The following is a 27,980-nucleotide window of genomic DNA, read 5'->3' on the forward strand; positions in this document are numbered from 1 at the left end:
CGTTCAGAAATTCTCTTTTAGTATTAACACTGTCGAGTAGATGATCCCATGATAACGTATTGTACAGGCTAATTTAATCCATATTTGATACAATATTCCTTCAGTTCAATCAAGATGTGAATTATGAGTAACTAAATTCAAGAAGTGAAATACTATTTGTACTAATTTACAGCTCTTACAGCATGTTACTAAAGGATGAACAAAAATATAGAATTAGATGATGTGCTAATAGAATAACATAACCCTGAATTTTACACATCAAATGAACATTTTAAAATATAAAAAGGGGGGAAAGAGACTATGCAGGCGCATAAACAGATGCTAAATCAGAATAGATCTATTTTAAATTTGTTAGGCCTTATATTCCTTGTATGTATTCCTTTTCAAGCCAGGTACAGTTGTTAGATGTGACTGCCAAAGATGACAAACTGAGAAGTACACAGCCAATAACTACTTAAAATGTAAACTGTGTATTTAAAATGTAAAAGTATAATAGAAATTCCAGCTATGTGTGAATGAAGAGTGACTGAGGTGGCCACCAATGAATGACTGAAGAGAGATTGTGTGAGAGAGAGAGACTGTGAAGATGTATATGTGTTACAATATATGTGTGTGTGAACTTAACAATGCTTTTGTATTGGAGTGTTGAGACCTTTAGGGGAATGTATTACATGGATCTCTTGGACTGTAGTGAATCCTTGTTTTGAATAGTGGATGAGCTCTGGATTCTTTCTTAGTGAGATGTTGTTGCTGTGTTTCTTTTTAGCTTTGGATCGGGGTTGCCAATGCCGGTGCCCTGCTTGATCAGCCTGTTGCAAAGAGCCCTGCAACAGACTGTCAAAGCCATCTTTGAGGCATAAAATAAAAAAAGAGGGGGAATTGTCGGGGTTGACAGAGAATCTGTCAGCAGCCTGGCAATTAGTGATGAGGAATTTAAACAACTTTTGGGAAATATTTACTGTAATGGTGGACGGAACAAACGTAATGCAGCCCAGACCAAAGGTCACCAATCAAAATGTGTATAGTGTCACCAATAGCATGTCACAGCATGCACAGTGTCTTCAGTGTCACCAATAAGAGTGTGTGCAGTGTTTACGCTTGAGACTTTTGACCAACTGTGTTGTGGCATGATAGTGTACAAAGAGTATAAAAGAAACACTTGAGAGCAATAAACAGCTTCCTGATCACCTTACACCTGGACTATGTCTGACTCTGATATCTGTGTCGCCTTGGCCGTTCCGACATTATCAGCGACAGGGAAGTAGTACACTAACAAAAAGTAAGTACAGCAGAATGTGGTTGAATAGCAGCCAAACCAGAAGCATACAAAGACAGAAGGAAAAAAATCAAAAACAAGATGGGGAAAAAAGAGGAGGGGTGTGGGGAGAAACACATGCTTTTGAGATACCATGAGGTGGTCTGATTTCTCTGCAGACCCATCACCCCAGGCAGGTCTTGAAGCCAGGTAAAACCTGGAAAGCGAATTTAGTCGAGCAATGTAAGGATTAGAGAGAGTTAAACACAAAGGCTTTAAGCAAGGCATAGAGAACTTAGTATTAAGAAATAGCGGAGGCAATAATTCACTAGAATACAGGACACTCTGACATAAGAGAACACAAGCATGAACAGAAAGAACTAAAATGCTAGCACACACGAAAAAGGATATATGGAGGAAAAACAAAAGGAGATAAGGAAGAGACAAGCCAAGTAATCAGGTACTCTTGCCAGATACTGAAAACCCTGCCAAATGCACAAGGAAACTACCCAATTAGGGAAGGTTCAAAAGTTTATGAAGATGATGATGAAGAGGACACGAGTTCATGATGAAGGACAACAGGAACTCCCACCAAAGTTCTCCCCAAATTAGAGACCACGCCTCAAACTCCACCTCAACTCCGCCTGTATGAATATTAAAAGTAGATGTTGCAAGATAATGAATATTCATAATATGTGATGTAATTGCTTGGCAAAAAGTGTATAAAAAAGCTCAATTGTAAGTTTCTCGAGGGGAGCAGTGTGTCCAGGGCGACCTGGCTGCTCCCCGGCCGCTCCCCGGCCGTAAAATAAATACCTCCTGCTTATTGACTGAAAATTCTGTCTCTGAGCAGTTCTTCTGCGCCTTTTGGGGCATAAAATTGGCATCATATTGGCGAGCCAGCCAGGATGAGTGAGGGTCTTCCCGAGCCGAGACCCAGGGGGCCAGGACGCTCTCAGGGCCCCCGACTGGATTTTTGTCGGCAGAGTCTCCCAGACCCGTTGGATCTACGTGCGCCGGAGGACAAGAACTTCCTGCTCCAAATTAAGAGGTATTTGTTCTTTAATACCTTAAGTCAAAGCGCTTTATTAGCGGGAGTAAGACTTACCGCCCGAAGGGAAGCCGGGGGACGCCTCGGCATTAATCCCAACTGGGTTAGAGTCCCAGGTACTGGGTTACAGTCCCAGGTAAAGGATTAGAGTCCCAGGTACTGGGTTAGAGTCCCAGGTACCGAAAGAGGCAGGTTAGAGTCCTGCTAGGAGAATCGGGTTAGAGTCCTGACACTGCAGTGTAAAATTGTCTTTACTTTGTGATGCCGTATTCACCTGTTATGTTTTGGTGTCTTGCTTGAATGTATTCTCACTCTGATTTTCTGGTGTCTTGCTTGAATGTATTCTCGCTCTGATTCCCCTTGTTCACTGTCTGTCTTGTGTAAAATATTGTCTACTGATGCATTTAAAAGTGTGTTTGATTTAGAAATTTGAAGGATTGATGTTTTTTTAACTTTTCCGGGACTGTTCAAAGATTTGGGAGTGCTTCTAGGGGCTTTTAGGACCCGGGGAACTCCTTGTGCTGTTGGAGAATTCCTGGAATGCGGCAGTCAAGAATGATATATTGAGGGTCTCTCTTACGAACTACGCTGGTTTATGTTAGCAAGTAAAAGAGACTGTAACATGCTACTTGAGACTTAAGGGTACAGAAAGAGTTCTATCATTAGTGACATTTTAATTACTGTTCGTAGTGATTTGTTCGTCTTCTGGGAATTATATGTTGTTTTGTAAAATGTTTCAGTAAAATGGCACATTTCTTAAGACGTCTTACATCCCTACATGGGAAATGATTGCAATCTCAGTTCTGTAAAAGTGAATAAGCTTTTGCCAGCGCGCTTAAATCCTAGGATTAAGATTTGTCCTTTCTGTTATTGTTCACTGTATGTTAGAGTTTTGTGTAACAATTGTGGAAAATATATTTTGGGTCCGAAAGGAACACAAGAGATAGCGCTCAATCGAACCCTTAGTTTCTATTGTATAGAATATACTTGTGGCCTTCTGATTGTTATTTGTATTGTTTTGTTTGCCTTTTGTGTATCATAGACTATTTTGTAAAATGTTGTGAGTGTCATAGACTATTCTGGTAAACTATTTTGCTAAATGTTTAAAGTTCTATATGAGAAGTGATGCACCTTTTGTGCTTTTGTGCATTGTCTGGCAATATGCTTCTTAAAGTGCTTTTGCTTTGTGTTTTCTCGTCCGCTTTCTGTTTTGTGTGGAATATTGTCCAGCAATGTACTTAAAGTTGTGTCTAACTTAAAGATTTGAGAGACTAATGGTCCTTAACATTCCCTTCTAAGCTGTCTCAAGATTTGAGAGTGTTTCCTTCTGATTTTCTTGAGACAAGAGGCTCTAGGACCCAGAGAAGCCTCTAGTCCTACTGAAAAATTCCTGGAATGCGGTAGCTAGAGATAATGTACTGCGAATTTCTTTGTAATGTTTCATTTTTATATGCTGCTTTTTACAAGCTGTTCTGGTCTGTGTTAAAATTGTAGTTTGTTTGATTCTGATCTTAAGTGGTAATGCAATAGAAAACTTTAAAGAACTTAAAAGTGTGCAAATGTGTGTATGCATGAGTGTCTGAGATGCAGCATCACCGTGAAGCGATTGCAGAGCTAGAAACAGATAAAGCAGCTGGGTGTTGTATGTGTGAAGTGCTGAGACAAAGTAAAAGATATTTTAAGACAGTGAAATAAATTAGGAAAAGTGTGAGCTTGCTGTGATAGTGTAAAAGAATTTATCAGACAATCAATTTAGAGAAGAGACGAACTAGAGCACAACCCCTAGTGATTTAAAATATTTGCAACTGGAAACCAGTTCAGGAACACAACTCCTGGATCAGCTGGTATATTACTGATGCTTAAATAATTGAAAGGTCCAAGGAGAATCTGTCCTTGAAAGATTAACATTTGTCAGCAGTAACTAGTACATTATAGATATTCTGTGTATGACGCGGTGGGACAGATGGAGAAATCCCAGATAAGTGCATAATTAAGCCCCTATAATAATAATGGGAGGCCAGCAAAGTAAAGAAAGCAGCCTGCTGGAATCAAGAAGGAAGGAGAAAGAGAGCACCCCACAGAAGTCAGAAAGGGATGAAAAAAAAAAAAAAATTTGCCAGAATCAGAAAGAAATAGAAATAGAATAGAAAGTAACCCTCAGAAACCAGAAAGAGATGAAAGAAAAGAGGACAGAAAGCATAAAGATAGAATAGATACCGAAAGTTTAGAGAACGATCAGGAGGAAGGGATTGGCTATTCATATTGTACCAGGACTGCTGAACGGAAAACCAAGGACAAAGAGAGAGAGAAAGCAAAAATAATTAACTGGGCAGCTCTTTATAATGTTAGACAAAGATGAGATGAGACGCCTTCAGAATTCTTAGACAGACTTAGAGCTGCCATGAGAAAATATTCACCCTTAGATTCCGCGTCAAAAGCAGGCAAACAACAATTACTAGCATTATTGATGGGACAGAGTAACCCAGATATTAGAAAGAAGCTACAAAAACTCCAGCATCCTGCAGATGAAAATTTAGAGACAGTAATGAATGAAGCTTAGAAAGCTACAACAATAGAGAGAGAAAAAGAAAAAAGATGAGAAAGTTGCTAAAGTTGTAGTGGTAGCAGTGGCAGCCCAAAACTCAAGGTTCCCAGAGATAAATACTAGAAGCAGAGGTCGTAGTTACCCTGCAAGGGGAAGAGGAGGTTTCCTTTCCCAACAAACCAGAATAAAGTCAAAGCAGTGTTCCTATTGCTTGCAAATAGGTCACTGAAAACGAGACCGTTCTAAATTAAATAGGAAGTTTAAGAGTGCTACTGTACCTTATCAGAGCAGTGACTGAGGAAGACCGGTGAGTCGTTACCTACCAGACCCACTAGTTAAAATGGAGCTAGGAGAGAGTGAAAAAAGAATTAGAGTTTTTAATCAACACAAGAGTTATATTTTAGTTTTGAATCAGGAACTAATGTCAAAAGTGACATATTTGTACAAGTTGTGGGAGCGACAGGCCAACCAGAAAAAGCCTATTTTCTAAAACCTCTTAAGCATAAAACTGAGAAACAAATAGAAGATTATAGATTTTATCTACCCAATTCTCCAAAGTTTCTACTAAGTAAAGATTTATTTGTCGAATAATTCAACAAAAATAAACTTGAATTCTAAGTAAGCGAGGGACAACTGATAATAGCTTTGAACCTGACTATCAGTTGTATAAAACCAGTAATCAGAAAACAATACCCACTGAAGCTAAAAGATAAGAAAGGGAATCAAACTGATAATAGAGAAATTCTTAGAATGAGAGTTACTCAATTAACCTGGACGGTTTTACCTCAAGGTCAAAGGCCACAAAGAGATGGTACTCTTCTACAATATGTGGATAATCTGCTAATAGCAACTGGGACAGAAGAAGAATGTGTTAAATGGACTATTTCTCTGTTGAATTTCCTGAGTTTAAGCAGATATCGAGTCTCTCAACAGAAAGCGCAGCTGGTGCAAGAAAAAGTGGTGTACCTTGGATATGAAATTTCCAGAGGACAACGATCCCTAGGAACAGCAAAAAAAAGAAGCCATCTGCCAAATGCCTAAACCCGAAACGGTGAGAGTTCTACGAGCCTTTCCAGGGATGACAGGTTGGTGCTGTTTATGGATTTATCAATACGGGATACTAGCTAAACCACTGTATGATTTGCTGAAAGAATCTAAGAGTGTCCTAGTCTAGACTCCCGAAGCAGAGGGAGCTTTTAAGAGATTGAAACAAGAACTCATAAAAGCCTCAGCCTTGGGCCTGCCTGATGTGACAAAACCATCTTAGCTGTTCTCTCATGAATGGCAAGGAATGGCTTTAAGAGTCTTGGCACAACAGTTGGGACCACACAAAAGAGCCGTGGCTTATTTCTCCAAACAGTTGGATGAAGTAAGCAAAGGATGTCCCAGCTGTCTGAAAGCAGTGGCCACAGTAATCATAAACATAGAAGAAGCCAGAAAGCTCACATTGGGCCAGAAAATGACTGTGTTAGTGTCCCATACTGTATCCGCAGTACTCAAGCAGAAAGGTGGCCATTGGTTGTCACCTTCTAGATTCCTAAAGTACCAAGCAATACTAGATGAGTCAGATGATATAACCATTCAAGTCACTAACATTGTGAATCCAGCCACATTTCTAGAAGGAAAGATGTCAGCAGAACCAATTGAGCATGACTGCCTGGAAACTATCGAAGCAGTCTACTCCAGCCGCCCGGATCTCAAAGAAGAGCCATTTGAAGATGCAGACAACTGGTTCTCTGACGGCAGTAGCTTTGTGAAGCAAAGAGTAAGGATGACAGGCTATGCGGTGACCACAACAGAAGAGGTAATCGAATCAAATCCTTTACCTGCAGGGACCTCAGCCCAAAAGGCAGAACTAATAGCCCTTATCCGAGCTCTGGAATTGGCAGTAGGCATACGAATTAATATTTGGACAGATTCAAAATATGCCTTCTCCTTCATGCATGCTCATGGAGCAATTTGAAAAGAAAGAGGACTACTAACTGCCCAGGGGAAAACCGTCAAACATGCAGAGGAAATTCTACAATTGTTAGAAGTAGTCCAACTCCCAACACAAGTGGCCATAATGCATTGCAAGGGACACCTGAAAGGTAACACTGTTCCAGAAATAGGAAATAGGAAAGCTGATGCAGAAGCTAAATTAGCTGCTGCAAGGACCGAAGAACTGACTATAACAGCTTTAGTACCAGGGGAGCTAGATCCTAACTTTCAACCAGATTATCAAGAATCAGATCATAGGTGGATTCAAAAGAACAAAAGCAAATTGTTAGACAATGGATGAGGGCAATTGGAAACAGGACAACTAATAATACCAGGGAAATTAATGTGGCAATTTGTAAAAACAGAACATGAGAAAGCACATTGGAGTTTAGATCCACTTTATCAGTATTTGCAAACTAGAATAGCAAGACCAAAATTATTCACTACCATAAAACGGGTTACATCCCAGTGCGAACGATGCCTGAAGAATAACCCAAACACAGGGACCAAGATACACCAAGGGGCAATAAACTGAGGTAAATTTCCAGGTGAAGTATGGCAAATTGATTTCTCTGAACTCCCAAGAAAAGGGGGGTATCGGTACCTATTGGTTCTTACTGATACGTTTTCTGGGTGGCCTGAAGCATTCCCCTGCAGGACAAACAAAGAAAGAGAGGTAACCAAAGTCTTACTAAATGAAATTATACCGCGGTTTGGAGCACCAAGAAGTCAATATATATATGTAATTGCTGTAGGGAAACATTTTGATAAAAACGCCATGGTAGTAATAAAACACCAGCCCAAACAACCTAACTGTAAACTGCATCCATTTAACCCCAGTGATTGAGTGTATGTTAAGAATCTTTTAGGAAAACCCCTACAAGAGAAGTGAGAGAGATCTTTCCAAGTGCTGCTGACCACCTTCACCACAGTTAAGATCAAGGAACGACCTACATGGATTCACTATTCTCGAGTCAAGAGAGCTCTGGAAGATAAGCAAGAAGACCCAACATCATGAATCCGACTCCCTTCCAAACCCTTTCAACTTTGACCATTGGACTTTTGATAAGTACTGTTTTATCCCAAAACCCTACTCCAAAAGGACCGTGGTCTAGTGCACGCACACTACCACGCTCTGAGGAGAACCCAGACTTTGAGATTTATGTTTTACATAACAAACAACCGTACACTTTAGATGAATGGGATAGCAAGACCCATTTCATAGCGCAAAAGGGAGACCAAATTCAAGTAGAGTGCTGAGAGGTCGAGGCTCTAATGAGAAAAACAGATAAACTAATATTGACAATTGAATCTTAGCAAAAAGCCTCTAGACAGAATTTAATTACTTATAGCCAAGTAGAAGATGAAGAGCCCATTGTTTGGATTCAACGGAAGGGACCAGTCTCATGTCAGTGGGATAGTATTGAAGAGGGTAGAGCACAGTGTGAAATTATATTCAAGCTAGATCAATCGTATAACCATGACCATGCTCCTGTTAACCCTCATGAATATATGTCTGTAGTATAAGTTAAAGTGTATAGTCAGAAGAACCCAAATAATCTGCGCGATGGTACAAGCATATCAGCGCCCTCTAGGATTAGAACTTGACGAAAGAATTCGTAAGTTTAAGAAAAGGGGGGAAATGAAGTCAGGTAAAACCTGGAAAGCGAATTTAGTCGAGCAATGTAAGGATTAGAGAGAGTTAAACACAAAGGCTTTAAGCAAGGCATAGAGAACTTAGTGTTAAGAAACAGCGGAGGCAATAAATTCACTAGAATACAGGACACTCTGACATAAGAGAACACAAGCATGAACAGAAAGAACTAAAAATGCTAGCACACACGAAAAAGGATATATGGAGGAAAAACAAAAGGAGATAAGGAAAGAGACAAGCCAAGTAATCAGGTACTCTTGCCAGATACTGAAAACCCCTGCCAAATGCACAAGGAAACTACCCAAATTAGGGAAGGTTCAAAAGTTTATGAAGATGATGATGAAGAGGACACGAGTTCATGATGAAGGACAACAGGAACTCCCACCAAAGTTCTCCCCAAATTAGAGACCACGCCTCAAACTCCACCTCAACTCCGCCTGTTATGAATATTAAAAGTAGATGTTGCAAGATAATGAATATTCATAATATGTGATGTAATTGCTTGGCAAAAAGTGTATAAAAAAGCTCAATTGTAAGTTTCTCGAGGGGAGCAGTGTGTCCAGGGCGACCTGGCTGCTCCCCGGCCACTCCCCGGCCGTAAAATAAATACCTCCTGCTTATTGACTGAAAATTCTGTCTCTGAGCAGTTCTTCTGCGCCTTTTGGGGCATAAAATTGGCATCAGTCTCTCACTGCACTTCTCACACAACATCCTTTTTGGTCCTCCAGGGATGGCAGTCTCGGCTACAGCACCTTCAGCACTGCAACAGGAAATGCTGGGCAGAAAAGCTGTTAAACTGACCCAGATTAGGGAAATAAACCTTTCTGAGCAGCCCAGATGCTACTCATGCCTGTGGTGGAAGGTGCTGTGCTTCACCAGCTGCAGCCATAAGACACATGCACAGGATGCTGGACAGGAAAGAGGCTTGAGAAGCTCTGTGGAGCTCATGGCAGGATGAGTCACCATTTCAAAAGTCACAGGTGACCTCTGTGCATGTATGTGCTCTTCTCTCTTCTCTTCTTTAGTTGAGAAAGGACCTATCAGGACAAGCAACTCTGGCTGATGAGGAGGCTGCAAAGTTTCATTTCAGTGCTGGCCCCTGAAAGCTTCCTGGAGCAGAGGCAGAGCCTGCAGACATCATGGGGAGAAACATCTGACACCTGCTACCTGTGCAGGGGACGTGGGGACACCAAACTGAGCAGGCAAAATCTACAGTTAAACTTTTTGGAACCTCTTTTTGGTTTGTGGTTGCAAAGGCTTCACATGGTGAGTGTCTTTTCAAGGTGCTGAACGTGCTGGTTGCTCTATGGTGAAACACATATTATCTATAAAGAAATATAGGGACAATACTGGAAGATAACATTTACAGAAAGTACATCTACTAATCTTTATTATGACCAGACCATCAGGTTCTGGAGATAAAGGTAATTAAATATCTTTATATCATCTGAGATTTCCATCTGAGGTTTAACCTCCCTGTCATGCTCATTTTTTACGTTTTTCTCTTTTTATTCAGCTTAGTAGTATTATTTTCATGTTGTTACAACACTGTGGTATTCCATATTCCATAACTACATATTCCAACCCTCCCTTCTTATTCCTATCCTCCCTCAAGTAATTTTCAGTGCTAAGAATGTAATTTCTGGAGGATGACAGCTATGTCTTCTACTCAATAATAACAACACACAGGTGCTATGAACAAGTAAATAGCAATCCTATTGAATGCAGGCCTTACCAAAAATAAAAATGCAGCTGATAAAGCAGTTGAATTCTTTTCTCTTGTGCCTCCTATTCCAAACATTCCAAAACAATGTTTTGCAAGACTTCTGTGGCAGAGGCTTTTTAGTGTAAAAGACTTAGTTGGCTGACTTTCATAAAATGTTTAGTTCTTCTCAAACACTAACCTAAGTTCTGCAGTAAATACAGTTTGTTAATACCTCTGTTAAATACTTTCTAAAGGAGACCAAATTTTTTAATATTCAAAACTACTAAGCACATGTGATGTCTCATAAGCTGCTCAGTGTTATTTCAGCTACATTCATCCTTCACCATTTTATTTCATTTCATTTCATTTCATTGATAACACATGGATATTTTCTTCATTATTTTTATTAATCTGACTAGTTTCATGTTATTCAACAGAAATGTTTCCAAATTAATAGATAAGAAAATGCATTTGTCTTTCCACTCTAACAATTTCACTTTGAGAATTGCAGGAACCTCTCAATATCATCCTGGAAACATGTCACCTCAAAAAGTAAGAGGAATCATAGAATCACAGAATGGTTTGGATTGGGAGGGACCTTAAAGATCATCCAGTTCCAACCCCTGCCATGGGCAGGGACACCTTTCACTAGCCCAGGTTGCTCAGAGCCCCGTCCAGCCTGGCCTTGAACACTTCCAGGGATGGGGCAGCCACAGCTTCTCTGGGCAACCTGTGCCAGTGAATAGCAAAACCTTTATAAATAATAAGAAAGAAACGTAATTTTGTTCAGATGAACACAGGGTTAATGAAAAATAAACTTCAGGACTAGCAAGTAAAAAGCAATAAGAAAAAAGCAAGTATTTCAGTACTTTCCTCCTTATTTACTGGCAGGATTCTTATGGTACAGAGGTACACAGAGAGCAGGGAGCTTTGGGGGGTCTGGTCAAAACAAGAGTTCCCACACCACCCAAAAATATCAGAAGTCTTGTTTGGGGTACAAATCCCTCAAGGTCTGACGAAAGCCTCAGAGAACTCACTAATAGTTCTTCTGTTGACTGAGGAGGGAAATGAAGATGAACTGACAAAGTCAACCGAGAGCAGGGTAAATTAGCCTGTCCAGAGAAGCTGTGGCTGCCCCATCCCTGGAAGTGTTCCAGACCAGGTTGGATGGGGCTCGGAGCAATGTGCTCTAGTGGAAGGTGTCCCTGCCCATGGCAGGGGGGTTGGAACTGGAACCCAACCATGCAACCCAAACCATTCTATGATTCTATGATCACTATATTCCTGTCTTTACTGCAGGACATCATTTTTCTGATATAGAACAAATTATACTAGAAAGTAAATTTTTTTTAATAAAATAAATACCAATGCCCAGTGACCTCTTTCTTTCAAAGATACAATTTTCTATTCTGTAAGTATTCAGGGCCTGTAGATCTGAAACACCCTGCTGGCCAGTGGTAACTACAGACGCTCCTGCAGTGGGCCAGTGGTGTGTTCTGGAATTCTGTGCCTCATTTCCCATAATCAAAGGCCAAGATAAGCCAAGCAAACCCCAGCTGTGCGAGAGAAAGAAGAGGAAGTGAAGCAGTTTCTTTTGTGGTTGACAACTCAGAAGTTCTCACTGCGGCCAAATGAAGGTTTGCAGTGGCCCTCAGACCTGGCATGGGGAGGTGTCCAGAACTACTGTGACAGGCAGCCCCCCCCTCTGGAATGCTGATGTCTCTGATTAGACCACTCTCATTTCTCTGGAGTTCCTGGGATGGAAGGAAAAAGTAAAATTACATTATTAGTTTTTAATTTGGGAGTCACAAAACTCTTGCACAACACTGCATGTTTTGGATGCATTTAAGTCACTTTTCTTGCTATCTGGCTGTGTAACTGGCCATCTCAGGGACAGTCACAACATGAATCTCCCCTCTGACAGCACAGGAGCTCTTTGAGAGAGGGGGAGAACAATCCTTCCTCAATGTAAGAGATTTTTTCCCCCTAATTTACCTCTAGGATGAGGAGGCACCAGTCTGATGCACTGAAATACAGTCAGATAAGATGGAGCCAGGAAGCTGTGTTCCATGTATGAGGATTTTCTGGATCATCCTAACTCCTTTTGTATCCACATTGTCTCAAGGACCTTCAGAGATATTTTATTGCTCATTCTGTGGAAAATGCCCTGCTATGGCATCATCCTCCAGGCAGTTACATTGCCAAGGCTCAAAAGTGGTTTTTTTCTCTTTGGAGAAGAATTTTTAGCTTTTTAGTTCAAAGTTAAGTGATGACTAAATACATCTTGGACTGTAACTGCAGCCTAAGAAACAGGCCTTTATAACTCAGGTAATTTCTTTCAGTTCCTGTAGCCACAATATCATTATGCAAGTGAACAGAGGTTGCCCAAAGAAGTTATGGATGCCCCATCCCTGCAAGTGTTCAAGACCTGAGCAACCTGGCCTATTGGAAGATGTCCCTGCCCATGGCAGGGAGGCTGGAACTAGTTCTTTAAAGTCTATTCCAATCCAAACCATTTCATGATTCTATGACCAGTAAGTGATAAAAGTAAGATTATTTGTGGTAGTAGCAAGCAGGAGGCAGCATCACAGAATCCAACTTTAACTTTTTGAGTCAGTCCCATGAGACCCCTTCTACAAAATGCTACACTTTCTACTGAGAATATTTGCATCTTTCTCCATACAACATGGCAATATTTTAGAGTAATTTTCCTGTGATTCAGTTGGGGGGCTATTTTTGTCTTTTGTCTTTTTCCTTTAAGAAATTCCTATCTTGTTTATCAATCTTCATTTTAGAAAATGTCTGTGGGCCTCTCAGCCAAACTGATCAGGGAAAGTAAAGATTGAGTGTCTTCAGTCATAAGCATCTGGGGTTAATAACTACAGTAGTTTCAGAGAACAAAATGATTCACAACTGAGTATGTGACAGGTTCTCAGAGGTTTTTGCCAGCCTGGAGAACTGCCTGCAGCTGCCAAAATTATCTTCTGTACCAGTGGGTGAGAATGAAAAGAGTAATCACTCGTGAATGCTCTGCAGTTATAAGCCACAATGTTATTTTTGACCTCGGCGACAGGCAGGACTGAACGGTAAGAGAGAAAGCTACTCCTTCCAAGTGAATAAATGCCGAATAACCTGTTCTTAGAATACCAGCTGTTCATACATTCATCTTCCACTGCATATTGAACCTCTCTGCTGCCCTAATTCCACACCCCACTCTCAGTCTCTGCCCCTCTGGATTCATGTCTTGGCAAACACTCTGAACTGTCTGCAGCTTGTGCTCTCTGGACCCATCACCTCCTCCCTCTCCCAGGAATCTTCAGTTCCCTGACCTCCCCAAAGCCACCATGTTTGAAGCCTTGCTGCACATAACTTTTGGATTATTCTTCACCCTTTTGCCTTTCTATTTCTTCTCAAGTGCCATCCCAGGCATGATGGACAATCCCAGTCCACTGCTTAAATGAGCACCTGCTGCAGGCAAAGGCTAAAATCAGCTGCAATTCAAACTATATTCATGGAAGCATGAAGTTGATATGGCTCTTTATTGTTTATTATGCAAATATACACACCTGAAGACAATTTTCAGCAACTGACCACTGCTCAAACTCTGTTATCTGTAAATATAAACACTTGGAGATAATTTTCTGACCACTGCACAGAATCCTTGATATTCAAAGTAATTGGAGACTGCTGTGAGAGCATAAAGTGTAACTCCCCACTCTCACACTTTTCTATTCGAGGTTTTCTCCCCAGATCCAGAAGGATGTTCATTTTGGATAAACCGTTGGCTGAACTCCTTATCAGCCTCGTAGAGAGCCTGCACGATGACTCGAAGAGAGCTGTGTCCCTCTGGCTGTTTGAACGTGCTACACAGCCAAGATCTGCTTTAAGTAAAGCAGTTAAACGTGCAAAACACACCAGATGAAAAGTCTGCACTTACAAACAATGCAACTTCTGTCTTCTTTTGATCACTTTGGAGTGTCAGGAACTACCTTGCTATTAGGTTAAGCACTGGATGATGTAATTAAAATTCACAGTAACTTCTTCATCCCCATAGCTGGAAAGTCAGTACCATCGGGCTTTGCACTCCCCTGGGTGAAGCAGATCACTGGCCATGTTTTCCAAAGACCTCAAGTTTTGGGGATCAACGTTTAAATACTTCATTTTACTCTCCTCCTCCACATATTCCTCCTCCTCTTCTGTATAAAAGAAGAAAATAAATAAATGAACATTAAATAAACAAAACCAGCAAGAGCCGCTTTCTGCCTTTGCGTCAGCTCCTGGAATTCGCTGACGTCAGAGAGAACCGCGGCGAGACCTGCTGGCAGCCAAGTTCCTCTTAAAAAACACTCCCCATTTCCTGTTTCAGGGGAGGTCCGGAGTTACTATTCCGGCACAAAGTACCGTGACCATGCATGCACTCGGGGAGGACGGCGCATCCCGGGATCGAGGGAAGTGGATCCCACGGCTGCCCCCATCCTCGGAGCAAGGACCAGGACGGAGGGAAGCGGATCCCAGCCAGCTGCTCCCACCCCGAACGCTCGGGTAGTTCCGGCCCCGTGATCTCCGCGCCCGCGGGGCAGCGGGTCCGCACCCATGGAATGCCGAGGGGGCGGCGGGCGCGGCGGCTCCGCGGAGCGGGGGACGGGATCGCGCGAAGGTGATGGGGCACAGGGAGAGGGGCCGGGCTTGGATCCCATGGCTAGAGCCGGGCGGGAGCCGGGACGCCGCCGGGGAGCGGCCGCGCCGTCGGGGATGAGCCGCGGTGCAGCCGCCGGTCCCGGGGCGGGGATGCTCCCGCTTTCCCCGGTCGGGGGACACCTCGTCCCCCGCTACCGCCTGCAGGGTTCGATATAAAGCAGGGCAGTGGCAGGTTGGTGTGTCCTTCCCACTTCCAAACCCCTGGAAGGGAGCGGAGAAGAAAAAGAGACCATGAAAAGCTGGGGGATAAGGCGGGATGTTTCTCGGGAGACGTTTTGGGCTGCGGAGCTGAAGGCTTGTCTTGTTTCACTTATCTATGCCACATTTAAGCATGAGGTCAACAGCAAACATACTGTCCACCCGCATTTGTTCCATGCTCATTTCTTTCTTTTTTGATCACTTTGGAGTGTCAGGAACCACCTCCCTATCAGGTCAAGTTCTGGATGATGTAATTAAAATTCTTGTTCTAAATGTCACAGACTTCCTATCCTTCAGCTCTGCTCCCAGCCTCCTGTCCACAGGGAACTGCTTTTGCTTTTGGAACAGCTTTGTGGGTCCTGGGCTCTACTCCTCCGTAAATTGGTTGTGAGTTTTTTGTTTTATTTTGTTTTTTGAAACATGACATTTATTTTTTCAGATCTGTTCTCCAATATCTGGCTCTGGCGAGCGGTGGCTGGAGTCCTTAGTGCTGCTGTCATTTTAATATCATGTATTCAGTTTGGTAAGTAATTTTAAAAGAAAAGATAATTAGCAATAGAAATTTCCAGAGTTTTAGGTTGTCAAAAGTCTATCCAAACCTTATTTCTAAATTAAATAGATGTTCCATGACATATTTTCAACATGGAGAAGTCTTTGGGGTGACCTAATTGTGGCCTTCCAGGACCTGAAGGGAGCCCACAAGGAAGATAGAGATTATTTCCAAGGGCCTGGAGTGACAGAACGAGGGGGAATGGCTTCAAACTGACAGAGAGCAGGTTTAGGTTGGATATTAGGGAGAAATTCTTCCCTGGGAGGGTGGGGAGGCCCTGGCACAGGTTGCCTAGAGAAGCTGTGGCTGCCCCATCCCTGGAAGTGTCCAAGGCCAGGTTGGATGGGGTATCCACCTGGGATAGTGGAAGGGGGCAGGGAGTTGGAACGAGATGATCTTTAAGCTCCCTTCCAACCCAGGCCATTCTGTGATTCTGTGTTGATTAAAAAATAATGGTGAAGTGCTGGAGAAATTATTCTACTTGTTGCAGTGGCATTAGGGAGTGCTAATAAGCAAAGCTATTAATTCAGATGTGAGGAAGCAACACTTTCAAAAACTGTGGTTGTCAGAAACATTAATGTTGTAGAAGAGTCCTTGGAGGATACTTTATTATCACCCTCTCAGCTACTTCTACCAACCTTTAAAGGTATGTCAGGAGCCATAAGGGTGCAGGATCCAGAGTATTCAATTAGTTTACAATAATTATTTCTGCTCAGCAGAGGTAATAATGCTATGATTAGACTGAGATTATTTGGAATGATGCAGTCACAAAGCAAAATAAAATGCTCCAGAGACCTTTTCCTGTTGGAAGAAATAGGTAGATTGTTTTTTGTCTTTTCCCAGTAAACCTTTCTTCAGCCAAAGATTTTCCTGTCTGTCCTTCCCTGGAAGTCTGCCCATCAGGTTGGCTGTATTTCCAGAGGAAATGCTACTACCTGTCGGAGAATGAAGCCGACTGGAACTCCAGTCAGAGCCACTGCTCTTTGCACAATGCTTCCCTCCTGGTGATCAAGAATCATCAGGAACTGGTAAGGGAACAAACGGGGTGTCCTGATTTCACCCTGTTCCCCGTCCCGAAGTGAGCTGTCCTTCCAGCCTCCTAAGCTGAACAGTTAGGAAGCTGATGCAAGGCCAGAAAACTTCCTGCAGAAAACTTCCTGCCTTCTCTCCCCGAAAACAGAAAGTCAGTTTTATCAGTTGATGTTTTTAAAAGTGCCTGAGGGCTTATCTGAGTTAAATTTGGTGCTGCTCACAGCTATAAATACTCAAGTTGAAGGCAACTATCAGCATAAACACTGTTGCAACTCATTTATCTTTAATTAACAGTTTTATCATATCAAGATAGGTTAATGAGGCGCAAGTTAGTAGATATGTCAGTTGTGACCTTTGGAGTTAGGAGATATCCTAACCACTGCTTGGAGCATCTCTTTCTATATTACACTACAATATTAGGAAAGATTCCACCCTGCACACAAAACTAGGAGAATATATTCTTCCATATCTATTACAAACCTTGGTGGCAGTCCTTGATATTTTGAAACAGCCTCTCTCTAGGTCAGTCAACCCTATCACAGGTACCAGTACTCTGTACATTTAGATTTTAATATTGTTTCTTCTGAGACAAAGGCAAGATTGATCCAGGGCTAGAAAGCCAAACAACAAAGACTGTATTTTCAGAGCATGAACTTCTTTTCTCATATGAGTTTATTCCTACAGAGTTTTATGATGAAGATAACAAAGCAAGACCCATGGATTGGACTCTATAAAAGAAATGAAGAGTTCTTTTGGGTGAATGGAAAAGCATTAGACAGTGAACTGTAAGTTGACGTCAAGAGGTTTTGCTGGTGGTACTAGATAATAGGGGAGTAAGAAAAGATAACTAATACAGATATAGACAGTGACTTGAAGGAAATATCTGTCATTATGTTGGAGGGATGATTATTGAGAGAGAATGGAATGCAAAAAAGATTTCATATAGCATTGATAAAAGTGTGAGGGGTGAAAGTTAGAAGATAAATTTGTAATGTTCAGAAGGAACATAAGATAGGAGCTCATGGCAACAGACGGGATGGCAAAGTGAAAGTTAAACCAAGAGACCACTAAGATACCAAAGCAACCAGTTGAGGAATAGAAGGTTACAATAATGCAAATTCTTCCTTATACCATATATTTTGCAAAAGTACAAACCTCCACGTAACCTGCATGAGGTTTGTAGCAAAGAGATTTGGGAGACCTCTAGGAGATGTTTTCATACTTCTTATAGAATGTTCCTAAAAAAAGGCTGCTGGAGGGAAAGGGGAAGCTGTAAGTTTATGTTGCAGGAGCTGCTCTGTGGTCATGGCCCTGTGTCCTTGTCCCACCAGTGTCAGGTGTGGGGCAGTTTGTTCCTCCCACTGACAGCTGTCCCTTCTTCTCAGGCACTGCTGTGTCATCCTGCAGCTGCCTGCAGGAGTTGGTAGAATTATCAGTGATAGTAATAAGCACTGAGATTTCACAAGTCTGAAATTGACTTAAAAAGTGGAAAATTTAAATACTTTCAAGTTTGTGACATTACTAGCGGTGTGTGACTATATTCAGGTAATCCCCAAGACTTAAGGGCGTGATCTGATAAAGGCATTTGATGTGAGATGTGAGGAGCACATGGGCATCTCGAGCTGAAAACTGCAGTCCTTCCCACTGTTTTATTCCCTGCCTGCAATACAAACATCCACTGATGCTTTCATTATCAGTGATGAATTTCTTCCCATTCTTAGACTTCTGCCTCAGTGCTTGCCTCACACTGACCCTCCTGTCTTTAGGAGGACGAACACCTCGATGTCGATGCTCAGATGTTATTACAGTCATGGGGATTTGTCCCTTGGCTTTTCCAGAGACCATTCTAGTTGGGTTGGCCCTATCCACAGAACATTATAGCACTTTGTTTTCAAACAGAGTTGATGAAGGAGTCTCTCACCTCTTATACAGGGGCATCTATAATGTGGGAACTGAGGTTCGCTTCCTGATTTCCGCCAGCCCCTGAACCATAGTGCCCTGTTCTGTTCTGAGGAAAAGAAAAATGAGAGATACATTTGTTTCGCACCTTCTGCTGGAACATTTTAGCTGTATAGGAGGATGTGGAAGTCAAAGCTTGTGCCAGTCTTGATAGCACAGGGAAACCCTGTCCTTGAGACAGGGAAACCCAAGTTTCAGTCTCCAGTCTAAGGGTGTGTTTCATATTAAGTGACCACTAGACAAGATTCAGGACTACTACAAAGCCTAGATTTTGTATTCTGGGCATAAAGTCCCATTAAAAAAAGAAAACCCCCCATGGTGTTCTCTTCAAAGCACAATCTGTCATCCTCCTGTGATACCTTGCCTGTGGCAAATTGGGCTTTGTTCAAGAGAACCCATAGTTGCCTTTGCTCTATCACAATATTCGATCATGGGTATCAAATTAATCATGTCTTTCTTCCTTCCAGAATTGAGGTAAAAGGCTCTGGAAACTGTGCCTATCTTGAGTCAAAAGGAGTCTCAGCCTCTGGATGTTATTTAACCAGAAAGTGGGTCTGTAGCTTGACCATGAACTCAGCGCGATGAAGGTGGATGAAGCCACCCCCTGACATTTTCACCTATCTCTGATGTGGTGTCTGCACAGGCTGTGTCAATACTCTGCGACCTGGGAACGTCTCAGCTTCTGCCTGAAGGTGAATGACTTTTCTAGTAGCCAGAATTCTCCAGCCATGGAGGAAGCCTCTGATTTTTAAAGATACCACTTAAAAGGTTTGCTCCAGCACCTTGATAAGTCATTTCTTGCCCCATTTTTCTAAGTACTGCCCAGCCTGTAGATTCTTTTTGTTGTGTCATCAGTATTTCTTCCATTAACCCTTCTTTTGGAGGAGCAGCTGCTCTTTCTTTTCCTTTTTGGTGTGCAGCTGGCAGTTTTTGTTCTACTTTTCCCTCTGTGTGCAGGGATGGGTGGTGAAGTGGGACTTTCTGAAGGTCTGCCAGTGCCTCTCAGAGATAGGGGAATGCAGGAATAAGCACTGTTGTTTTAGACAGGATCATAGCAGGTTTCCCTCTTCTGGTTTGATGGGATGCATCTTGTGTGACTCTGCATTGTATTCAGTGTTTTGTTAATGTTATTTTACATTAGCCTTGTTAAATCCCAGTGATAATGCTGTCAAGCTAATTTATGTAGCTGCACTGGACCTGAAGTTATCCTTCCCACAAGACTTATTTTAGCCCAAAAAACCCCAGAACAGATAAGAATATTTATTTACCTGAGGATCTGTTCTGATGGGGGGTAAAAGAGTTTGAACTGGAAAAGTAATCGTGAAGCTGCAGGCATTACTGTGTAAAGTTAGAAATAGTTCTCAGTGCAAATAGGCAAAATCAGGAGAAGAGAAAAAGAGAATTAATAGCAAGCAAAGGAGGTTTCTCTGTGGTTTCCTCATGTCCTGTGACTGTCAGAGTGTGAAGCTTCCTAGCAAGTGGTACATTTCTGGTTGGATAATGAGTGTTTCCAGAGAAGGAAGAATGGGAAGTTCATCTTCCTCATTTTCTGTGACAATAGGACTTCACTGTAACAGGACCACACAGTATGGATATTGTCACCAACTTGTAACTTTAAGATGTTTATTAATATATAATCACTAATTTTGCTGAACTACACTTTTTTTCATGGCTTATATTCTTTATAGGCACGGTAACAGGACTCTACAGTGTGAAAAGCCTAATAATCTGTGTATTAACATATATGTTGTGTTGGGAGGGTATTATTCTGCGATGTTTTTAAATTAACCTGGTTCTGAGGGATATGGTATGTGCAATAGTCCCAAAAAGATACTCAATAAATATCCTTACAGAGCCTCCGAATTACAATCGTTTGTGTCTTAATATTGTGCCATTAAAAGTATTTTTCATTCTGGCACCATCTGGGGAGGAAAAAACCCACCAGACGGAAGCAAAGTAAAATATTCAGGTTTTGAATGTGAAAAAATCTTTAATTGTAATGTCGGGGTTGACACGAAACAAGACATTTGACCCAAAAAATAATGCATTTCATTTCCCAACTCTTCATAATGTGTCAGACTTTTAACAGAAGCATTTAACCTAAATGTACTTGTGTGGAAATAGGCACAATGAAACACACACAGGATGGTAAATCTGGGGGGATAACATGGAATTTTCCGCAGTTCATTATTGGAAATTTTTATGAGAATATTTGCATTGGGGACATAGTAGAGGTACATTTCACAGATTTGGATAGAAATTGTGATGGATAAGGAGTATTCATTTATGATTTTGTGTCTCAGCCTTTCTTACTGAGCTGATTTACCTGAATGTTTTCTTCAACTAAAGAAAATAAAGTTGCTCTTACAGAATCATAGAGTGGCCTGGGTTGGAAGGGACCTTAAAGATCATCTCATTCCAACCCCCTACCATGGGCAGGGACACCTTCCACTAGCCCAGGTTGCTCCAAGCCCCATCCAACCTGGCTTTGGACACTTCCAGGGATGGGGCAGTCACAGCTTCTCTGGGCAACCTGTGCTGGAGCCTCCTCTTCCCCTCACAGGGAAGAATTTCTTCCCTATATCTAACCTGAATTTCCCCTCTTTCAGTCTGAAGCCAAACAGGTTTTTTTATAATTACATTTACATTTATTATTCTTTACATTTACTTTTTTCTTTTTAAACAAGTTGGTTTGTTTTCCCATGAGTGTCATCTATGGAGAGAGTCCAAAAATAGGAAATTTTGGTTCTGAAAGGCGGTTTGGAGAAACTGTGATCACACTAGGTTATAATGAAAGCTCTTCTGTAATCTGACTCTTAAGAGGTGCAGTTACCATTCTCTTCTGTGATGTTAAGAAACAAAGGGTCAAGCTATAAACTCACTTTACTCATAGTAGGGTCTGATGAAGTACTTCAATAGCCATTTTTTTTCTTTTTAAATCAGTGACTGCTTAAAAAGTAGGTAAGAGCTTCAGTAAGACCCTGCAAAATCGTGTGTAATTACATGACCAATAGCAAGAATGCTCAAATAGTAGATGTTTCATGAATGTTTTTTAAACCTAAACACGACTACTAATCTAAGAGGGAACAAACCAATCCTCTTCCCCACACATGTGCTGCACTGAATTTGGGGGATTTTTGTTGTTCTTGTTTCCTTTTACGTAACAGCAGTTTTTCAAATGAGCTGCTGATGCTGCATTTTGGAGGGTAAATATGTGTCAGGGTTTTTTTTGTTTGAAGGGAAGTCACTGAAGGTACAGTTTGCTTTTTAATCTGTAGCCCCAGCGTCCTCTATTCTTTCAAAAGGATTTGTTTCTCTCATTGCTTATAAGGACTTTAATTCCAGTCTGTGTGATTTTTGTTAGAGTAACATGTTCAATTCATTAAATTTGTTCTTTTTTTCAAATATATGGATGTAATAAAGGCACTAAGTCAGACTGCTCATAGCATTTTTGTATTCTAGACCTAGAAATAGTGTTTATCCATTCAATACCTAAGTAATGTATTTACTGAGTGCATTCACAGGCATTAATTTCACCACCTCATCGTACCTTCAAGGCAGAAACTGTGGTTCCACGTTAAAAGAATTTGCAATGTAAAGGGACGAAATACAGGTGGAGAGGTGTGTCCTCTTTATTTCTTTGCTTTACTAAGTAGTCTTAAAGTCTAAGCCCCTTCCCTAGGTAAGAGTTTGCTTTCAGGTTCCAAGGTTCAGCATCAGAAGATGGGAGCAATCAGCTTATTAACCACAAGTTTTACAAGTCACTTCATGTTTGGTCTGGTATCTACACACAGAAGCTGGGTAGCAGCTCTTAATAAGATACTGTCCAATAAATGTATTTTTTCCAGCCCTTGATTGGCTTCTGTGAGTCACAATTAGGCTCTAAGGAAAAAAAACCACCCAAACTTCAGAAAACACTAAAATGCTGAAACCCAAATAACAAGTCCTGAGCTCAGCAGCTGCCTGAGGGACATGTATGACAGCAGTGGGCTCCAGCACACTCTTCAGCCCCTGCAGATGCCACTTTTCCTGCACATCACACAGCTCATCTGCACAGTGCTCATCTTCATCCTTCTTCTCTGCCCTTTCCTAGAGGCAGCTCCTTCCAAAGTCTGTCCATATGAAGGCTCAGCACCCCCAAATCTACAGGTGCCAACTTGCAGTCCTGTGACCTGTCACCGCTGACACCTGGCAACTTCTGACTTCTTAGGGAGCACAAAACAGCAATATTCCACACAAGTCTCATTAAAATTATTTACATTGCAAGTTGGTTTGTCAGTAAAATGGGTCTTCTGACAGAAGACTGCCTGTTGTCTGGAAATTTAGCTCAGAACTCCAGCAAAGTTGCGTTCTTCTTACAGATCCACTTTTTCAATGTCTGACAGTTGTCTGCTTGGATCACATTTTTCCTTCTGTAAACAGCACAGTTCTTGTTGGTCTCAATTCTCTTTAGAGCTCTCCTGCTGAGGGAGCAAAAGGAATGCAATGAGTTGTCAGTTTTAGATTCAGTACTAAATTAAAAATTCTGGTTAAAAATACTGGTGGAGTCCTGAGGGAGGGGGTCAGGTGATGCCTTTCTGGTAACCAACTTGAAGCACAGCAGCCAGGAACAGGTGGGATAGGCAGCCCCAGCATGGTCTGCTGGCTGCTGAGGGATGGATACTTGGGAGCATGAGGGTAAGAAGGAGAAGTAAAGCTCCACATGCAGCCACAATGCTGAAGGACCCTTTGGCTGCACAGATCCCAGCACCCACGCTATGGGACAGGCATCACATTCAGGAGGCAGGCAGCACGTGGTCTGTAAAATGAGAGAGTTTGTTGACAGTGATTTCAGTAGAAGAAGTGTGTAATAATGTCTCTCAGCATTAATATATACATGAACTGTGGCTGGGGTCAGTCTTGGAAGCGGAAAACATATGTTTCCAAAAGTGCCTGGCAGGAACCGGCTAACCTAGGGCTGGCTGTGGAATAGACTCTGAATACGTGCCTGAGGCTGCAGGATTAGATCTGTGCTTTGGGAAATTAGCTCAGATCCAGAGTTGTATTTCCAAGCAGAGATACCATACCTTTGCTATTGCCAAAGACACCCCCCCACACACAAATCATCACCTGTTTACTTTTACTCCATGATCTCCAACTGAACTCCATTGTTTCTCCTTGTCTTGAGTCTTCAACACAATCCAGATATATTTGGGATCTTTCTCTTTATTGTCTATAAATTCCTGTGGAAAGAGTAGAAGCATGTTAGCTTACAGAAGAGCTTTCCTGCTGTGTCCAGGTCACTGTCCTGTCTCAGGCACAGCTTTTAGTCCCTCACATGGAGAGCAAGAGCAGGCATCCAGCCATTGGAAAGCAACCCATTACAAGAGCCCATACACTAGTGATCAGCCACAGTTTTAATTCAGGCTGATGAGCTTCCTGACAGCTGCCAAACAGCAGACAAAAATGTAGTGATGCCCTTCACTCTAATGAGACCAGATTGCAAATCTTGGTCTTTAAGGTAAAAGACCTGTTCCTCAGGAAATCATGAGTTTCTCAGAACCATTTGGTAGTACCTTGCTATTCTTTTCCTAAAGGAAAAGGAGAAGGAGGTTTGGCTGTTGAATTTCTATTTAGTGGCTGAATTGTCCCAGAGCCAAGCAATAGAAATGTGTGAAAAGTCCTCAGCATTTCCTTCTCCCAGTCAAAACTACTCTGGCTTCCATGCTTGGCATCTCTTGTGCTTCTCCTCTTCAACTCTATACTCTGTTGACACTCCCAAAACAGGTTCCTGTTGATGAGGAGACAGATGTTTTGCCCTTGATGGGTTTCTTGCATGTGTACCTGACATCTGATACCTTTTCCCTTGGAGAAATGTTTGGCTAAGGCAGATGCCTGTTGTGTTTTCAGGGCTGCTGCAAGACTCACCATCTCAATTTCATCTTCAATGACAAGAAGCTGGGATTTCCTGGCCAGACACTTTTTCTGGCTGTCATCCCAGCTTCTAGCCTCCTCAGAGAAGTAGTAACATCTGCCCCTGTGCAGCTGCCACCCGGGAGGACAGAGCTCACATGTAGTTCCTGTGGGTGGAGAGAGGGGACCATTAGCTCTCACTGTGACTCATTCCAGTTGCCTTGTGGCATTTTATGCTCATGTGCCAAAAAAGTGGCCAGTCCACACTCTCAAATGTGTATTTCCTGTGTGTGGAGAGAGGTTTGAAGGCTACAGTGACCACTTGTCCCCTCAGCTTCCCGCTCCCTTGCTGTGGCACCATGCACATCTGCACTTCCACTGGCACATACCTGGGCTCTCTCCCCCTCCCAGTGCACCTGCCCAGTGGAGAGCACTGGGAGGACCCAGAAGGCTGCAAAGACACTTTTTGTCCTCCCACATTCAGCCCTTGTGAGGAGACCCTGTGGGATGTGACAGGATTTAGGGGATGTGGATTTGACACATGATGTGACCAGGCACATAAGATGACGTCCAAACTGCTGTCCATGAGGCTGGAGAAGGAACTGTGTTAAATAAGTGGAATGTTGCTCTTCCCAGGTCAACTTCCCATTTCATGCAGAACATCTAGAAGGAACATTCCCCATGTCTTCTGTCTTGGCTTCCTCTAATGTTTCAAAAGAAGAGCAAAGGATCAGCCCTCAGAAAAAAACATTGGTATTTGCCAAGAAAAAAAAGATCAGGAAGGTCTTCCCCTGCCTGATCCTTGCAAATGGATCGAAAAGCTGAATTCCTCCCTCTGTTTGTGAACAATTGGTGTCTGGAAAGTGTTCTCCAGGCCAAGGGGAGGATCTACAATATATGGTATTTCTGACAGCAGCTCTTGGCAGAAAGACTTGTAAAGAAAGTACCAGAAACTTTATACCAAAAGAGGAGCAAAACTATTGTCATTAAAATGTTAGTTTAGATTCTGTCTCTGCAGGAACATGAAGCTCCCTGGGTAGTACCAATGAGTTCCCATAAACTGTAGAGTATCAGAGAAATGGGAACAGAGACAACAGAAATGTGCACACAGCATGTCCTGTAGGCTCACCCTGTCCATCTTCACACAGTTCCTCCATGAGCCATTTCAGGAGCACTGCGGGGAAGGTCTTCTCTGAAGAAATGTGATTGCCACTGCTATTCAGACTATACTGGGACAAACCCTCTGATTTTCCTGCTCTGCCCTTCAAAACTTGAAGAGAAAGAGAGATTATGGTTAACAACCAGGATAAGGAAATATGGTCTATGTATCCAGTGCTGTACTGAGTGTGAGGATGTGTTTGTGTATGTACATTGGCTGGTACAGACAGTCAGTTGTGAGCAGACTCAGTGAGTGAGAAAAAGATGTTCACATGATGGCCTGGGTTGGATGAGACCTGAAAGATCATCCAGTTCCAAACCCCTGCCATGGGAAGGGACACCTTCTACTAGCCCAGGTTGCTCCAAGCCCCATCCAACCTGGCCTTGGACACTTCCAGGGATGGGGCAGCCTCAGCTTCTCTGGGCAATCTGTGTCAGGGCCTCCCCACCCTCCCAGGGAAGAATTTCTCCCTAATATCCAATCTAAAGCTACTCTCTTTCAGTTTGAAGCCATTTTGCATGTCCTGTCAGTGCAGGCCCTTGTAAACAGACTCTCATTTCCCATATTTGTGTACAACTGAACATCCTTAATGCAATACTGAGGGAATTTTTCTTCCAGCTTGTGAGGTTTAACCATGCCTGCGAGGAAGAGATGAAGCAGCCGGCAGGATCTACTCACATTGCTTGGCTTGTATGGCTATGATTCCGAGTAGAACGAGCACAAGGACTCCCAGGACCAGCGCCACATAGAACCAGGCTGAGCACCTGTGTTGACACCCTCAAGGGAGGCAGGAGGAAGGGCAGATTAAGGTCTTGGCATTATTAAAATGAACACTTGCGTAGGCAAGTTTCTTCTGTGGAAACAGCAGAGAAATCATCTGCCTAAAATCAACCTGGTGTTTGAGGGATACAGGAATATTTTACTTATTAAAAAATTGTGTCCATTTTGCATACATGAAAGCGAAATCTAAATATTTTGTCAGACCGAACAAGTGGTTTTCAATCATTCCATTAAGAATTCTCTCTTTCTCCTTTGAGTTACTTTTCTCAAGCATTGCCTCCTCCCCACACCCACACCCTGCAAGACCCTGCAGAGCAGTTAAGGGAAAGTGTCAGGGATGGTCTGTGGTGCCAGGGGTGGTCTGTGGTGTCAGGGATGGTCTGAGGTATCAGAGACGGTCTGTGGCATGTTCCTCCTCTCTGATCTCAAGTGTTAATGTGCCTGTCCTGTGGCTCAAAGCCAACTTCCCTGAGTGCACAGAAAAGGCAAAACCCCATTCTGACACCATGGCACAGGGAAGTACCTCTAAGCATCTCTCCAGCTGTTCGGCATTCATCATCTCGTGAGAGTGAAATCCTCAGGAAGAGGCAGAATCCAAGGAAATTTGGGGTCAAGGTGTCAGTTCCACCAGACACAAGAGTTGCATTGTCATAACCTCTGTTTTCCTGACCTCGCCTGTGTGAGATGAGCAACTGCCCATTTTCTGGCTGCCTCGGATATAAGTTGTAATGTTCCTCTTTCCAAGGGCCTGACCTTGCCTGGCAGGCAAATCCTTCAGTACAGGAAGGGTGGAAATCATCAGTGCACTACCAGCATACAGAGAGCTGGGAATTACCCTGCTTCCAAAGCCAAGTGTGTCCCTGTGACTCTTCCCACAGAGACATTTACAAGAGGATTCCTAAAAAAACATGGAATTTTACTTTCCTTTGATAAATTTTCAATGTAGGGCACAAAGGCATTTTTAAGAATTAATTTTGAAATGCCTTTCAATGTTGTTTTTACAAGGAAAGTGTGTTACCTGAGAACCCAGCAGAAAAAACCCACTGGATGAAATGATAATTCAGTTTTTTAATGACAGTGAACGTGAAGACTCTTGATACCAGGTTTTACCACTGGGCAATAGGAAAGACTAAACCTATAATTAGTAACCAAACAAAATAGCTAAAATACACTACCGGAAGAGGAAGTCTCTGGTCTGCTGTTGCCTTTGGGTTTCAGCTTCGCGCGCAGCTCGGCGTACATGATCATGTTTCCTGTGAGGAGCAGAGAAATGCTGACATTTGTGGTTGTGCAGATCATTAAGTGGAGAAACACCAAAGAATTATGTAGAAGACTGAGTCTATATGAATAGGGGAGTGTGTTTCCACAGCTGCTTGTTCAGCTTTTTCTTTTTTCTAGGAAACAACAGGCAAGGTGATGATTTATTGTTTCCTGCCGCTGTCAGGAAGTAAAATCCTCCTCCATAATCTTTAAACTACTCAGGTCCTGTGTGGCTGGATCAGGAGGCAGACTAAACAGACTG

At 42.4% G+C, this 27,980-nt stretch overlaps 2 protein-coding genes and 2 long non-coding RNA genes across 7 annotated transcripts; 2 read left to right on the top strand and 2 right to left on the bottom strand.

The window, feature by feature from the left end:
* The first annotated feature begins 145 nt into the window (after positions 1-145).
* On the top strand, positions 146-26,034 carry LOC116787376. Its single transcript, XR_004357278.1, has 3 exons — positions 146-158; positions 12,453-12,456; positions 25,942-26,034. It is a non-coding gene; the product is annotated as an uncharacterized LOC116787376 (long non-coding RNA).
* LOC116787375 lies at positions 11,576-14,777 on the bottom strand. Of its 2 annotated transcripts, XR_004357276.1 has the most exons (3): positions 14,592-14,777; positions 13,757-14,386; positions 11,576-11,944 (listed from the first exon to the last, which is right to left on the bottom strand). It is a non-coding gene; the product is annotated as an uncharacterized LOC116787375 (long non-coding RNA). The 2 variants fall into 2 exon arrangements; XR_004357277.1 differs by lacking the exon at positions 11,576-11,944 and having other exon boundaries at positions 13,732-14,386.
* LOC116787373 (C-type lectin domain family 2 member L-like) lies at positions 14,480-20,999 on the top strand. 3 transcript variants are annotated; one of them, XM_032688943.1, is made up of 5 exons: positions 14,480-14,847; positions 15,526-15,609; positions 16,480-16,664; positions 17,353-17,453; positions 19,095-20,999. In XM_032688943.1, exons 1-5 carry the CDS (start codon positions 14,784-14,786, stop codon positions 19,210-19,212), a joined length of 552 nt encoding a protein of 183 aa, XP_032544834.1. In that variant the 5' UTR covers positions 14,480-14,783; the 3' UTR covers positions 19,213-20,999. The 3 variants fall into 3 exon arrangements, 2 of the variants coding, with proteins under 2 accessions (XP_032544834.1, XP_032544835.1); XM_032688944.1 differs by having other exon boundaries at positions 14,571-14,847; positions 16,528-16,664; XR_004357275.1 differs by lacking the exons at positions 14,480-14,847; positions 16,480-16,664.
* LOC116787374 (killer cell lectin-like receptor subfamily F member 1) lies at positions 22,537-27,708 on the bottom strand. Its single transcript, XM_032688945.1, has 6 exons — positions 27,634-27,708; positions 26,357-26,455; positions 25,649-25,789; positions 24,535-24,686; positions 23,737-23,849; positions 22,537-23,090 (listed from the first exon to the last, which is right to left on the bottom strand). The coding sequence occupies exons 1-6, from the start codon at positions 27,704-27,706 to the stop codon at positions 22,955-22,957; spliced, it is 714 nt and encodes a 237-aa protein (XP_032544836.1). The 5' UTR covers positions 27,707-27,708; the 3' UTR covers positions 22,537-22,954.
* Positions 27,709-27,980: the final 272 nt, after the last annotated feature.

Source organism: Chiroxiphia lanceolata, chromosome 5, assembly GCF_009829145.1.
Source record: "Chiroxiphia lanceolata isolate bChiLan1 chromosome 5, bChiLan1.pri, whole genome shotgun sequence".
NCBI classification, from domain to species: domain Eukaryota; kingdom Metazoa; phylum Chordata; class Aves; order Passeriformes; family Pipridae; genus Chiroxiphia; species Chiroxiphia lanceolata.